The 14,696-nt window shown below is 38.1% G+C and overlaps 1 protein-coding gene across 1 annotated transcript in view; it reads right to left on the reverse strand.

Moving 5' to 3' along the window:
- The window catches only part of ttn.2 (titin, tandem duplicate 2), a 163,180-nt gene that overhangs the window by 113,588 nt on the left and 34,896 nt on the right, over window positions 1–14,696 (reverse strand). Inside the window, exons 20-32 of the mRNA XM_016520236.1 lie at window positions 7,496–7,777; window positions 6,806–7,084; window positions 6,426–6,707; window positions 6,052–6,330; window positions 5,658–5,945; window positions 5,283–5,561; window positions 4,909–5,187; window positions 4,528–4,806; window positions 4,128–4,415; window positions 3,718–4,005; window positions 3,160–3,450; window positions 1,714–2,001; window positions 1,170–1,289 (exon numbers count right to left, since the gene is read on the reverse strand). Of these exons, the coding sequence (XP_016375722.1) occupies window positions 1,170–1,289; window positions 1,714–2,001; window positions 3,160–3,450; window positions 3,718–4,005; window positions 4,128–4,415; window positions 4,528–4,806; window positions 4,909–5,187; window positions 5,283–5,561; window positions 5,658–5,945; window positions 6,052–6,330; window positions 6,426–6,707; window positions 6,806–7,084; window positions 7,496–7,777 (3,522 nt within the window). The remainder of the gene's footprint in view (window positions 1–1,169; window positions 1,290–1,713; window positions 2,002–3,159; window positions 3,451–3,717; window positions 4,006–4,127; window positions 4,416–4,527; window positions 4,807–4,908; window positions 5,188–5,282; window positions 5,562–5,657; window positions 5,946–6,051; window positions 6,331–6,425; window positions 6,708–6,805; window positions 7,085–7,495; window positions 7,778–14,696) is intronic.

The raw sequence follows: 14,696 nt of genomic DNA on the forward strand, positions 1-14,696 counted from the left end.
TGTATACAACATTAGCAGTCACTAATACTAATTTTGTCCACTCCTAACAAAAAAACACGATTTTGTACGGTCAGTCATGCACATATGCTTTGTCTGTACTCTGATATTTTATAAACTAAATTCTTATTGCTTTGAACACTATAAACATCAATATTATATTTAAATCCTCATTTCATACGACATTTTAGCCTATATGTTAGCCTACAAGTTGCCTGTATATATGAATCGCATATCATATTTCAGCATATTTTACTCGCTTTCACACATTTTGGCAAGACAGTTTAGGAAAAGCCCAACTAGTAAAATGCGTTCAAGTTTATGTAAAAAATAACACGTTAACTAATGTAAGTAAGAATAAATTACAGAAATTATCTCCTCCGCTGAATAAAGCCGCGTCAGATCGCACTGTTCTTCTGAGGTAAATTCCGGCTTATTCCTCAAGTCTTCTTCCAAAAACAATGAAAAGTAGATGAATCTTTTTTTTTTTATCTATGCTTTTGTATTTAGGTGATGAGGGCGTTTGCAGATAATGAGCTCTGAGACAGGAAAGACTGTACCTCGCTTTAGTTTCATACGGATTACATAATCAGAGAATATTCGTTTTCGATTTGAATTGGTTCATTTAAAAGTAGACACTTCAAGTTTTCTATACACATATTTCTCACGTCTGTGTGTGAAGTATTCGTCGAGTTTCTGTTCGTTTTTGTGGCGCGTTTCAGAAAGACGTTTGCGGAGACCAAAACAGCAGAAAGCACACCCTGTTTGTTTTGTTTATTTAACAAAAGCACAATGTTTTGTTGTTATGGTCAGTGTACACAAATAAAAGTAGAACCTTTATAGATTTGATTGATTTTAGTTTTATCTGTATCTGGGTATTTTAGGTCCTTTTCTCTCTTATCAGGAAAAACTGAAAGTGAACGCTCTGGCGTGCAGAGGATTAAAGACACTGCATTCAGTTTTACCTTTAGACGATACATTTAGATTTCAAATTCAATATTGATTTAAAACTGTAACGCAAATACTTTATAAGTAACCGTAATTAAATTACCTAAAAATGAACAGTAATCCTTTCCTTTCCTTTTTTCAGTTGTTAAGTAATATAATTACTTAGAAACGCGTTACACCCAACACTGGTTCACCCCTAAAAAATGAAATGGAGAATAACTTACTCTCAATGATATGGACACTCTTTGGCTCCTCAATGAAGAAGAGGTTGTCCAACTTTTTAACTGCTTCAGGTGGTGAAGGGGCTGCCTGTGCCGGGGCAGGAGCTCCTGGTTTCTCTGAAACTTTTAATGGAATATTGCAGTGAGATACATACATTTTCACTTTCATATTCAAGATTCAGGCCTAAAACATTTTAGACAACAAAAACACATTACCCATTTAACTTTTTCAATAAGCACAGCTGCAGGGATAAGAATGGCAAAGAAACATTTGCAAAGAAGCAGATTTGGCCAAAACAAATCATTGAGACCTGTTTGTAAACAACAAGCAAGTACTTGCCCTGACAAAAGTAATCTGTTGTCAGGCCAAGAAAGAAACAGAAGACATAATTAGATTAATGAAATAATAATAATTATTAGAAGATTCTAATATTGGCAAACAGCCAACAGAACGTCAAGGTTAGGATGAAGCAAATAAAAAAAGAAAGAATTACCAAGGACATTAAAAACACTATGTTCCTTACACACACACACACACACAAAATACCTTTGATAGTGACTTTAGACTTGCAGAATTCACTACCAGCCTCATTGGTTGCTTTGCAGAGATAATCCCCAGTATCTGCCTTAGATACACGGATCATCTCCAATGTGGCAGTGCCATCAACAAATGTAATCTTAGTATTTTCAGACGAAGAAAGCTCCTGCCTGTCCTTCATCCACTGAATCTTGAGAGGAGGAGTTCCACGTACATGGCAGCTGAGGGTAAGCGTCTCACCCTCAGTCACAGTCACTGGTTTAAGAGGCAAGTCAAAGCTTGGTGGTACCTTTTGCTCTGTATTCAGAAAATATAGTAATTATGAGCATTTTTGCGAAAATGTGCAATCCTTTTTGACAAATACATGCATGCAAGTTTACATACAGAGACTCATTTGCAATAGGACATTTCACATTTTTTGTACTCCGTAAATCATGTACAAGAAAATATACCATGGTAATTACATGGTACTCAAAGGTATTTCCAATAATAATTAATTTTAGTAACATGGAATTACCATCTGATACCGTCACTGTACCACAGTACTGCCACAGTACGTTTTTACCAAGCGGCAACCTTCCGGTCTCTCTCTTGAATCAGCACGGAAGTGACTTAAACTGCAATTCATCGACTGGCCGCTAGAGACTGTCTCCAAAAGGGAGTCAATCCCATAGACCCCCCATGTTAAAATGCCCAACTTAGGGGGGTGAATTTTTTTATAACTCATCCGTTTAAAATCTATAAAGCCTTAAAGTTCTGCATAATTAAGGCCATGGCAACTTGAGTGACAGGTGGATTGCAGCTGTTGTCACTACTAGCCGTTTGTCTGCTGTCTGTTAGCAGTCACTTCACCTCAGCTAATTCCAGCTAATTCTCAGCTAATTTTTCGGGATTGTTTCATACAATTATCAAATAATATGGCTTGCTGTGCAGTTAATTGTACTAACAGACCGTCCAAGAAGTCTGGGCTCCATTTTTTCCGGTGAATTAAATTCTAATATAATTTAATTTATTCATTTATTTAAAATAATTTATTTATTATTTATAATTTTATTTAAAACTTGACTACACTCCAGAATCTCACAGACTGTGATTAGCTGTAGGCTGAAACCATAGACTGTATAAAAAAGTAGCATATAGCATTAGCTTCTTAGCCTGAGCTAACTTGATCATGTCGAGCTAGGCGGGTGTGGTTTCAGCAACCAGGCACCTCAGCTCCACCCACGTCCCGCCTCTTTGCCTATTTTCGATTATCCGGGAGTGACGTGCTGCCAAGATGGCGACGGCCGGCTCCACCCACTTTGGGCTTCAAAAATGCTCTTCAGAAACCTACGGGTGACGTCACGGACACTACGTCCATTGTTTTATACAGTCTATGGTTTTTTTTTTTTACAAGCACACTTATAACTGGACAAAGGAAATAAGAAAAGCTTGACATAGAAACCAGCTGTATACCTGTAATCTTAACGGACACTTCATAAGAGGCAGTGCCAGCTTCATTGGAGATTTTGCACATATATGTTCCACTATCTGACAGCTGAGATTTTTTGATGCACAGGACAGCCAGGCTGGTCTTGAAAGTTACATCATAACAGTCAGAGGTGAAGATTTCCGTGCCATCTTTATACCAGTTGACAGTCAGGGGCTGTGATCCAGCTACACGACCCTCGATCTTCACTATTTTGCCCTCAGTGTCCTCAATAGTTGCTGAAGGTTTTTTGGTAAAACTAGGTGGAATTTTGCGTTCTATAGGAACAATAAAGAGAGGTGTTGTTAGACAGTACATACATGATAGAAAAAAAGAGGTTCTTTCACCTAAATGCATATAGCAAAATAAAGAGCAAAAAAAAAATATGCTCAACAGTGCCACCTGTTGACCTTACTGCAAGCAAAGAAAAACATGAATGCAAAGGCATGAAGAATGGAAGACAAAAACATAAAAGAAATAAAGCACCACAGGTCAGTCCCAAGACAATGAAGACACAGTCACACTGAAAAGCGGTGACCAAATACCTTTCACAGAAACTTCTGTAGAACAAAAGTCCTTCCCAATATCATTACTAGCATGGCAAGAATAACGACCAGAGTCTGCCTTATCAGCTTTCAAAATTGTCAAATGTGGAGTGTTATCCACACATGATATCTTATAATTGCCCCCTGTGCGGATGTCTTTGTGATCCTTGGACCAAGTAACTTTTATTGGCAACGATCCCGTCATGTGGCATTCCAGTTCGACAGTATCTCCCACTGTCACATCCACAGGTATGAGCTTTTTATCAAACACAGGTGGATATCTTGGCTCTGTAGAGTTAAATAGAGATAACAGCACAATTGTATAGACATGGTAATACATTCAATTCAGTGTGTTTCACAACACAGGAAACAAATGTAATCAGAGAACAATATGAAAGAAATAAACAGACCTTGAAGTGTGAGCTTGGCTCTACAAGAAGCAGTTCCAACACTATTAGTCGCAATGCAAGTGTATTCTCCAGAATGTCTCATTTCACCTTTGACTATATTTAGGACAGCAGAGTTATCGTCAAAAAACATTGTGTATTCTGAATCGCTCCTAAGAGCTTCACCATCTTTGAGCCAAGAGACCTCCATAGGAGAGGATCCTGCAACACGACACTCAAACTGGACAGGCTGTCCTTCAATTTGCGTAATGCTAGTAATCTTTTTAGGGAAAGACGGTGGTGTTTTCACATCTGAAAAGAAAAACATTTAGCAAAATACATTGATAAAGGTTACACAGTGCAATCAAAACATTTAAGACATTTAAGAGATAGATTCAGAGCTTTGAAGAGAAATTAGAATCACCTTGTACAGTTAAGAGGCACCTGGAAGAGGCAGATCCAATGCTGTTTTCTGCCTTACATGTGTATTCACCAATGTCAGATTTGGCAACTTTAGCTAGTTTCAGGCAGGCAGTGCCTTTGAAGAACTCCATCTTACAGGTTGGAGAAGACCGCACTTTGCCATCTGCCTTGAACCATGACACTTTAATTTCAGGAGTGCCACCAATCTGGCATTTCAGACAAACTGCATCACCTGCAGTGACCTCCATGGGCTCCAAACTCTCAATAAAGATAGGTGGTTCTAAAAGTGACAAAATATATATACATACCATGAAGACAAGCATGCACATTTTGATTTTGTCTCACAGTAGCTTATATTGAGCAATTTTACTCAATAACAAACCTAAGATGGACACTGTTGCTTCACAAGTGTCGTGTCCAGCATCATTGGAAACCTCACAAGTGTATTTTCCAGCAGCCTCTTTATCACTGTTTAGACACTCGAGGATGCAGGAGCTCTCAGTGGTTGTGATGTTGTACTTGTAAGAGGAGTAAATCTCCTGGCCATCTTTATGCCATTTCACAAGAATCTTTGGGCTTCCCGCATACGTACATTCAAGTATCAGAGACTTGCCCATTTCAACAGACAGGTTCTTGAGCTTCTTGACAAAGTGTGCAGCCTCTGAATGAAAGATGGCATATATATGTGAGACACAAAGCTCCGTTTTAACAAGTATTCTAGAAATAGTTACTCATATTAACTCAATTAAAACTAACCTTTCACAAAAAGGTTCACTGTGCAGTTTTCCTTCCCTGCATCATTAATGATCTGGCAAGTATACTCGCCAGCATGAGATTTATCAATGTTGTAGAGCTCCAGAATTGCATTATCTCCTCTTAAAGCAATCTCACAGCTTCTCCCAGACACTATTTCCTTACTGCCTCTAAACCATTTTAGTTTCATGGGGGTACTTCCTTGAACGGTTGCTGTAAAGGTGACATTTGTGCCTGGGAGGGCTTCCACCGGTTGAGGTGTGGTCACAAAAGAGGGGGGTTCTATAGCAAACACGACAGGAAGAAGGTTGTGAAACGTGCCTTAACCAATAGCTCTACATTTATTAATTGTGAATTATTCTACACCCAAACACTAACCTTTAACAACTAAGGAAGCAAATGTCTCTGCAGTTCCTGCACTGTTCACTGCTTTACATTTGTATGTGCCCGAGTCTGAAAGTTTCAGAGTTGGCACTTTCAATGTGCAGGTATTCTCAGCGAATGTAATCTCATAGTTCGGTCCACTTTTAATCTCCTCTTCATTATGGTACCAAGAGATGGTGAGAGGTGCAGACCCTGAGGCTTTGCAGTCCATTTCAATAGTTTTGCCAACAATATTCTGTGTGTCCTTCAGTTTTCGTGAGAACGAAGGAGGAACGATTTTGTCTGTTTGACCAAAAACAAGATTCTCAGCTTTTGGCTTCACAAGAAATCACATGTAATTCTAAGATTGGAACAAATATTATATACAAGGATATTTAACATTACTGACCCAAAACAGTGAGGTGCATTTTGCAGCTATCACTGCCAACTTCATTCTTGATTTCGAATGTGTATTCTCCAGTGTCACTTTTCTCTGTTGACAATAGCTTAAGACTGGAGATCATTTTTGAGAAGGTGATTTTGTATTTTCTGCCTGAAGACAACTCCACACCATCCTTGTACCATTTTGGTTTAAGTTCTGGAGTTCCAGATACAGTGCATTCTAAGACTGCAGTGTCACCAGCGGTTACACTGATTGACTCTGTCTTATCCACAATTGCTGCAGGTTCTAGAAATTTAGAAGCGTCTTTATGTTAATTTACATAATACATTTTTAAAAGATATATATGCTTAAGGGGGAAAAAAATTATTTTTCTTACAAACCTAGGACAGTTAGGTTCGCTGTGCATTCAGCTACTCCAGCATCATTTTTGAGCTGACATGTATATTTTCCAGCAGTGGTAGAGTCAGCTTTAAAGATCTTCAGGGTGACCTGATTATTCTCAAATATAATTTTCCTGTTGTCACCATCTCTGAGAATGTGGTCTTTATCCTGAACCCAAGACACAGTCATAGGCTGCGAGCCTTTGACCGTTGCCAACAAAACCACTTCCTCACCAGAGATGGCTGTAATGTTGGATAATTTCTTCACAAATGCTGGTGGTTCTGAATGTCAGGAAGAGAGTCATCAGAAAGTCAGGAAGTGTTAAATCATTTTTTGGAAAAGTATTTGATACTTTTATTTGAACTAGTATCTTACTGACCTCTTAGCTTTACAGTGCCCTGGCAGGAATCACTTCCTACATTATTTGATGCTTTGCACTCATATTCCCCTGCATCTAATGCTTCCAGTCCAAGGATGTGGAGAGTTGCAGAGCATCCCTCAGACACAAATTTATACTTCCTACTCTCCTTTAACTGTTTTTGATCTTTAAACCAGGTTATCTCAAAAGGTGCTGAGCCTTTCAGCTCACAGTTTAGACTGGCATCTTTGCCCTTCAGCCCCTCAACTGGTGTTAGCACTTTGTGGAAAGTTGGTGGTTCTACAAAAATGTAATTCAAATCAAAATGAGCATTTATGCATATTGCAATCAATTAATAAATCATTAAATCAATAAATCATATCCTCTGAAGAGGGTTATCATCAATAACTAAAACTATGAAACTGAAATAAAATAAATATTAGATGGAAAAAAACTAATTTGATTTTAACTGCCTTGGCAATTAACTGAAACAAAATTACTAACTGGAAAAAAACTCAAACTGAACCAAATAAAACTGAAATAAAAACAAGTAACAACTGAAAAAAAGCAAATTCATAATATTAATAGAAATTATAATAGTAAACAAATAATACTAAATAACACTGCTTCTGAAACATAGTCAATTAATGCTCATGTTGAAAAAGGCACAAGCATTAAACTAGTAAATGAAAGATCCATCCACTGTCTAACCTTTGACTGTGAGTGTGGTACTGCAACTCTTAGTTCCAGCATCATTCTGGACTTCACAGGTGTAGACTCCATTATCCTCAAAGCTGCACTTGAAAATTTCAAGGACTCCCACAGAGTTATCGAAAGTCATTCTCATGTTGCCACCATCGCTGAGTACAGCGTCATTTTTGTACCAGCTAATTTTCAGAGGAGCTGTGCCAGTAACTTTGCATTCAAGCTGGAGTCGCTCTCCCATCTTCATGATTTTTGCAGCTGGCAGTTTCTGTACAAACTCTGGAGGTTCTGTAAAACCAAAATTACAACATGTTATCATAATGATTAATGCAATATATAAAATGGAGCACTGAGGAAGAAGATGGCAGATGACAAGAGGCACATGATGGCTTAAAGGGAGTAAAGCGTAATGATGAACAGTAATGAAGTAAGATGATGATGAAAGGCAGGCAGACAATTTATGTAAGCAATACAAGAGCATGCAAATGGATAAAAGCATAATGAAGAGCGCTGATAAGAGTACTTGAAAGAGGTCCAACCTTTTACCAACAAGGTTGTGGTGCATTTAGCGGTACCAGCATCATTGCTTATTTGACAAGAGTAAGTTCCACTGTGTGATATTCCAACGGCAAAAAGATCTAGGAAGCATGAGAGGCCTTCCAGGCCAGTAAAACATGAAGGTCCACAAATCAGCTCAGTGTCATCTTTGAACCATTTCACTGTGAAGGGAGATGTTCCCTTAAAGGTACTCTTAAACCGAACAGTGGTATTTGGTATGACAGCCTGTGATTCTGGAACCAGCACAAAGCTTGGTGGCTCTAAATCATTAATGGGAAAGAAAGACAAATACATCTGTTAAGAAACTGGCAGCCATCAGAGACCTTAAGATATATGTGAGAATGAAATATGCTACTAAATACTACAAAAGCTATCTGACCTTTCACCCTCAGTGTACCACTGCATTCACAACTGCCTGCTTTGTTTGTAAGTTTACAAGTATACGTTCCAGTGTCGGCTTTCTCTAAACACTCAATTTCCAAAGACACGCTGTTGTCATCCTTAAGAAGTTTATGTTTGGTTCTTCCTGACAGTTTAGTCCCGTCCTTCATCCACTCCACAGTTATGGGGAGTGAGCCAGATATTTTACATCCAATTTGAATATTTGTGCCCAGAATTTCCTCCATCTCCATCAAAGGTTTAATGAAAGATGGGGGGATTATTTGCTCTGACAAAGACAAAGAAAAGTGAAGATCATAAAAATCACTAAAATTCATCCAATACTAATTGTTCCATTAATCAAGAATAAGCACTAACCTAGCACGTTTAATGCCACTTTGCACTGGCAGACACTGATGTGGTTGGAAACCTCAAACACATAAGTTCCTTTGTCTTCCAACTGGACAGACTGAATTTTAAGTTGGCTGACATTATTGATGAAGCTTAGGCTGTGCTGTCTTGAAGGCATAACTTCATTGCCATCTTTAATCCATTTGACTTTCAGTTCAGGAGAGCCTGTAACTTTGCACTCAAAACTTACTGGATCTCCAGCAGTGACATTAATCATCTCTGGCTTTTCAATTATCTGAGGTGGCTCTGGGGATAATATAACAAACATATTTATAATAGAAAGTCTTTAGGAAGGACAGCTACAAAAAAAAAAAACACTTGCAAAAATAACTAACCTTGAACCACAAGGGTAGCAAAACACTTTTCTTGCCCTGCCTCATTCACAGCCTGACAGGTGTATCTTCCACTGTGGATGGACTCACACACAGGGATTCTCAAAGTAGCAATACTGTTTAAAAATGTCCTCTCAATTGAAGGATCCTCCAAAATCCAGTTTTCATCTTTCTGCCATTGTATGGACAGAGGTGGTGAACCTCTTACAACACATTTAAATTCAACCTTTTTTCCAAGAACTGTGACAACATTCTCAATCCTCTCCACAAACGATGGGGGCTCTGATAGATAATGTGAAATGTTAAATAATATAAATAGAGATAAAATCATAAATATAAAATCTATTAAACGTACTGAATGCTAACCTTTTATGCTGAGTGTAGTCTGACTTGAACAACTCCCAACTTCATTTGCTACAATGCACTGATATTCTCCAACATCTAAAGCATCACATTTCTGTACATCAAGAGTCATTATAGAACCATTCTTCTGCAAAATCACGTGCTTGAGGCTTGATTTAATGTCCTTTGAATCTTTTTGCCAGGTCACCTCAAAAGGAGCTGTGCCTTTTACCTGACATTCAAAATATGCATTTGAGCCATTCACAACCTCAAGAGGACTCAATGGCTTGACAAGAACTGGGGGCTCTGAAAAAAGAAGAAAGCTTGAAATGAAAACAGTTTAAAATCTATGTTCTAGCCAGACATTTTTTGAGGAATCATATCAAATAACTTAAACGCCTATAAAATGCACTACATACTAACCTTTCACTCTTAGTTCCATACTACAGCTCTCACTGCCCGCCTCATTCCGGGCTTCACAGTAGTACACTCCACAGTCTTTGATATCACTGCTACTTATCTCAAGCCGTGCAAGAGAATCGACAAAAGTCATTTTATGCTTGTCACTTGGACTTATTTCATTCCCATCTCTGAACCAGTATGTGTCTATCTCTGGAGTGCCTGTAATCTGGCATTCAAAAACTACCAATTGGCCTGGTTTTACCACTGTTACTTTTTCAGGTTTGCGGGTAAATTTGGGGGGTTCTGTAAAATTAAAAAGAAAGAAAGTACTTATTTTAAGCATGTAACAAAGGTTTAGGGGGGGAAGTAGTTATAAATGATTTTTGTGAAAACCTTTCACGAGGAGTGTTGCTTGGCAAGCATCTGATCCAACATCATTACTTATTTCACAGACATAGTCTCCAGAGTCGGAAGGCTTAGCAAAAAAGAGCTCCAGTAAGCTAGAGGTGTCATTTTTCTGAACAGAACAGTCAATCCCAGATGAAACCTCTTTCTTATCTTTAAACCACTTAATGGTCAGTGGTGGCGTGCCAGACACAAGCACATTAAACTGCACTCTGGATCCTGGTATAACGTCTTGTGATTCAGGCTTCTCAATGATTGCTGGAGGTTCTGAATATAAAAGGAAGATTTAAGATTAAAGTTTAAATGAAGATAAAACTCACTGAAAGGCACAGCATGAAACAATAAGATGATGTAACAAGATATAAAATACAGTTTGCAACTTTACAAACTAACAAATTAAATTGTTATTGATAAAAGCCAACGGTAATCGCAAACCTTTGATCTTCAGCGTGCCCGAACACTGAACAGTGCCTGCTTGGTTTTTAGCAATACAGGTGTAGTTGCCACTGTCTGAGCTATCAAGATGACTGATTTCCAAAGATGCCGCACTCTCAAAGAATATGCATTTGTGCTTCTCATCTGTCTCGATCTCCTTATTTTCCTTGAACCAAGTGACAGTTATGGGAAGAGATCCAGAGACCAGACATTCCAACTGTGCAAAAGATCCTTTTATACTCTCCATGTCCTTCAATTTTCTTGTGAAGGAAGGTTTGAATATTTGATCTGTTACAGTGAAGGGAAAATATAATAGCTTCAATCTGAGTGTTGATCTAAAATGTCCAATTCCTACAAATCTATAAATGGCTATTTTTTTTCTACCATACTAACCTAAAACAGTCACAACTGCCTCACAGCTGCTTCTTCCAGCATCATTTGAAATCTCAAAGATATATTCTCCACCATCACTCTTTTCAGCAGAAAGAATTTTTAATATGGAGCTTGTATCGGTGCTCTGTACTTTGTATTTTTTGCTTGATGTCAGCTCTTTGCCATCCTTTAGCCATTTTGCTTTAAGAACTTTAGAACCAGAGTATCTGCATTCTAGAGTGGCAGGATCACCTACTGTAACTCTGATGGACTTGGCTTGCTCTGTGATGTTTGCAGGCTCTGTGTATAGTAAAACATGTATGAATACATGCAAATAGGACTAAATCAAAAATAGCTATATGGATAACATAACTAAAGAATAACATGAAAATCTGATGAAATTAGCATTAAAAATTACTACACACCTTTTACCGCCAATACTGCTGTACATTTCTGACTACCAGCTTCATTCTGTGCATGGCAAGTGTACTTTCCACCATGTTTTAACTGCACACTAGAAATGTATACCACTGCTGTCTGGTTCTCAAAAGATATCAGAACATGCTCAGATTCCTTGATCTCATGGTCATCTTTCATCCAAGAGACGGTCATAGGCAATGACCCTTTCAAAACACACTGCAAGGAAACCTCACCACCAAGCAGGACATTTGTATTATCCATCTTCTGCACAAATGATGGTGGCTCTAATTGAAGAAAATGAAATGTAGGCATGTTGTTAGCACAATGTTTACGAACATCACTGTACCTTCACTTACATATACAAAAATCCAAGAATTTCTTCTTCTTACTAACCTTTCAGAGTAACATGAAAATCACAGGAGGTCTGCCCTACTTCATTTCCTACAGTGCACTGATATTTGCCAGCATCCCCAGGTTCAAATTTCAAAATCTGAAGAGCTGCTACATCCTTTGTCAGGCTTATGATGTGCCTTCTATCATTTCGGATCGGCTTTGAGTCTTTGAAACAGGAAATCTCAAAGGGAGCTGAGCCTGACACTGTTCCTTCCAGCGCAACATCTGTGCCTTTAACAATTTCTTTGGATTCAAAAGGTTTCACAAATTCGGGAGGTTCTGAGATAAGAAAGCACCAATTAGCTAATGAAGTAACCACCATGAAATGACTTTAACATCCTTAAAAAGTAAGGTGATCAACTTCAAACAAACCTTTGACTGTAACCAAGCAACTGCATCTATCACTGCCAGCTTCACTTGATGCTTGGCAGATATAATCTCCACTGTCTTCAACACAGCAATTGGAAATTTGTAGTTTAGCAACTGAGTCGATGAAGGTCATTTGGTATTTATCATTTGAGCTAATTTCAGTTTCATTTTTATACCATCTAATACTGATCTCTGGGCTGCCAGTGACTTTACATTCCAAAGTTGCAAGACTCCCATTCAATGCTAGTTTAGTCGAGTCAAGTTTCATTACAAATTTTGGAGGTTCTAAAAAAAGAGAATAACACATTAAGATGAATTAACTGAAGAATTATTCTGTAAAAAATTATGGAAAAACAATTCATCAAGAGTAAGAAAAAGCACCTTTCACAAATAAGGCTGCTGTGCATGAGACCTTTCCAGCATCATTGGAAACTTGGCATGTGTATTTTGCAGACTGAGATGGCTTCACAGAGTGCAGCTCCAGTGAACTTGAGTTGGCTTCTTTCTTGATGAAGCAAGTTCCTCCAGTTAACATTTCTTTGTCTTCTCTGAACCACTTAATAATAAAAGGTGCTGTCCCAGTGAATGCAGCTGTTAGGACAACTGTAGTTCCTGGTATAACATCTTGGTTTTGAGGTTTCAAAGAGAAGACTGGGGGTTCTAAAGTTAGTTTGAAGAGGGAAGAGATTATTTTAACAACCATATACAAAACAATAATTTTCAATCGATAAGATATGATTGATTATTCTAACCTTTAACAGAAACAGTTCCACTTGTTTCACTGTGTCCTGCAGCATTAGTTGCATGGCAGGTGAAAACCCCAGCATCTGATGTCTCTAAATCAGTTATTTTCAGTATTGCAGTGCTTTCCTGCATTTCTGTTTTATACTTTGTTCCAGTTGTAATGTCCTTTCCTTCTTTGAACCAAGATATCGTTATAGGTTGGGATCCTGACACTTTGCATTCCAACTGAATAGTACCTCCAACATTACCATCTACCTTCTTAAGTGTTTTTGTGAAAGTGGGGGGTATTATTTTATCTGCTCAACAGAAGTAAAACACCATTGTAAAAAAAAAATATGCACACACACACACACACACACAAAAACACAAAATGAAAGATAATTTTAAAAGAATAGCACTAACCAAGAACAACAATTGAGCAAGGGCATTGCTCTTTTCCAACCCGATTAGAAACTTCAACTTTGTATTCACAGCTATCTCCCCTCTCTGCTGAGAGGATTTTCAAGGCTGCCACATTATCTTTGAAAGAGATTTTGCATTTTCGACTTCCTGTAATCTCTTTGCCATCTCTGAACCATTTTACTTTGAGATCTGGACTCCCTGAAACTTTGCACTCGAGAGTAGCAGAGTCACCTGCAGTCACACTGATGGATGGCGGTTTCTCAACAAATCTAGCTGGTTCTTTAACAAAAATGAAATAAATCAATGAATAAATCAATGATAACAATAAAAGTGTTACAAAATACAATGTTGAATATAGTGATATGCTTAATATGTTTAATTCTAACCTTGAACTGATACAGTGGCCTCGCATTTTTGTTTTCCAGCCTCATTTTCAGCTTGACAAGTATATTTCCCCCCATGGTTAATGGCCACATTTGCTATTGCCAGAATAGCAATGTTGTTTTCAAAAGTCGTGGTAATATTAGGATCATCATCTCTGACTATCTCAGAATCTTTAAACCACTGAACTGTGAGAGGAGCAGAACCCTTCAGAGTTCCCTGCAGTTTCACAGCACTGCCTAAAACTGCAGTAGTGTTCTCAACTTTTTTTACAAACAATGGTGGGTCTGCATGAAAAAAAAGCCATATTCATTTTCACATTTAATAAAATGTTAACAAAAAAAAAAGTTTAGGCCATTGAAATTGATTGTACCAACCTTTCAATTTTGCCACTGCTTTTGAAGTTATTCTGCCAACGTCATTAGAAATGCAACACTGGTAATCTGCAACATCTGCACTTTCAAATGATTTGATTTCCAAATATGCAACTGTCTCTTTTGAGACAATACTATACTTCTTGTCAGAGGATACTGGGTTTTTATTCTTAAACCAGGTCACCTCAAATGGAGCGGTGCCTGTAACTTCACATTCAAGCTGGGCTGTGCTCCCCTTGACTACCTCCACCATTTGCAACTCCTTTTTAAATGCAGGAGGTTCTAAGAACAATAAGAGCAATAAGATTTAAGATGACTCTTCTATCGCAATGTAATGAGCAATATATCAGAACGTAAGAATCTTGAGTATTACCTTTTACAGTTACTTGAGAGGTGCAGCTTTCACAGCCAGCCTCATTCATCACTTCACAAGTGTAATTTCCACTGTCAGACTCCGATAAGTTAATAATCTCAAGAGTGGCTTGGCCA

The sequence above is a fragment of the Sinocyclocheilus rhinocerous genome, unplaced genomic scaffold, assembly GCF_001515625.1.
Source record: "Sinocyclocheilus rhinocerous isolate Xijiao unplaced genomic scaffold, SAMN03320098_v1.1 scaffold449, whole genome shotgun sequence".
In the NCBI taxonomy this organism is placed as follows: domain Eukaryota; kingdom Metazoa; phylum Chordata; class Actinopteri; order Cypriniformes; family Cyprinidae; genus Sinocyclocheilus; species Sinocyclocheilus rhinocerous.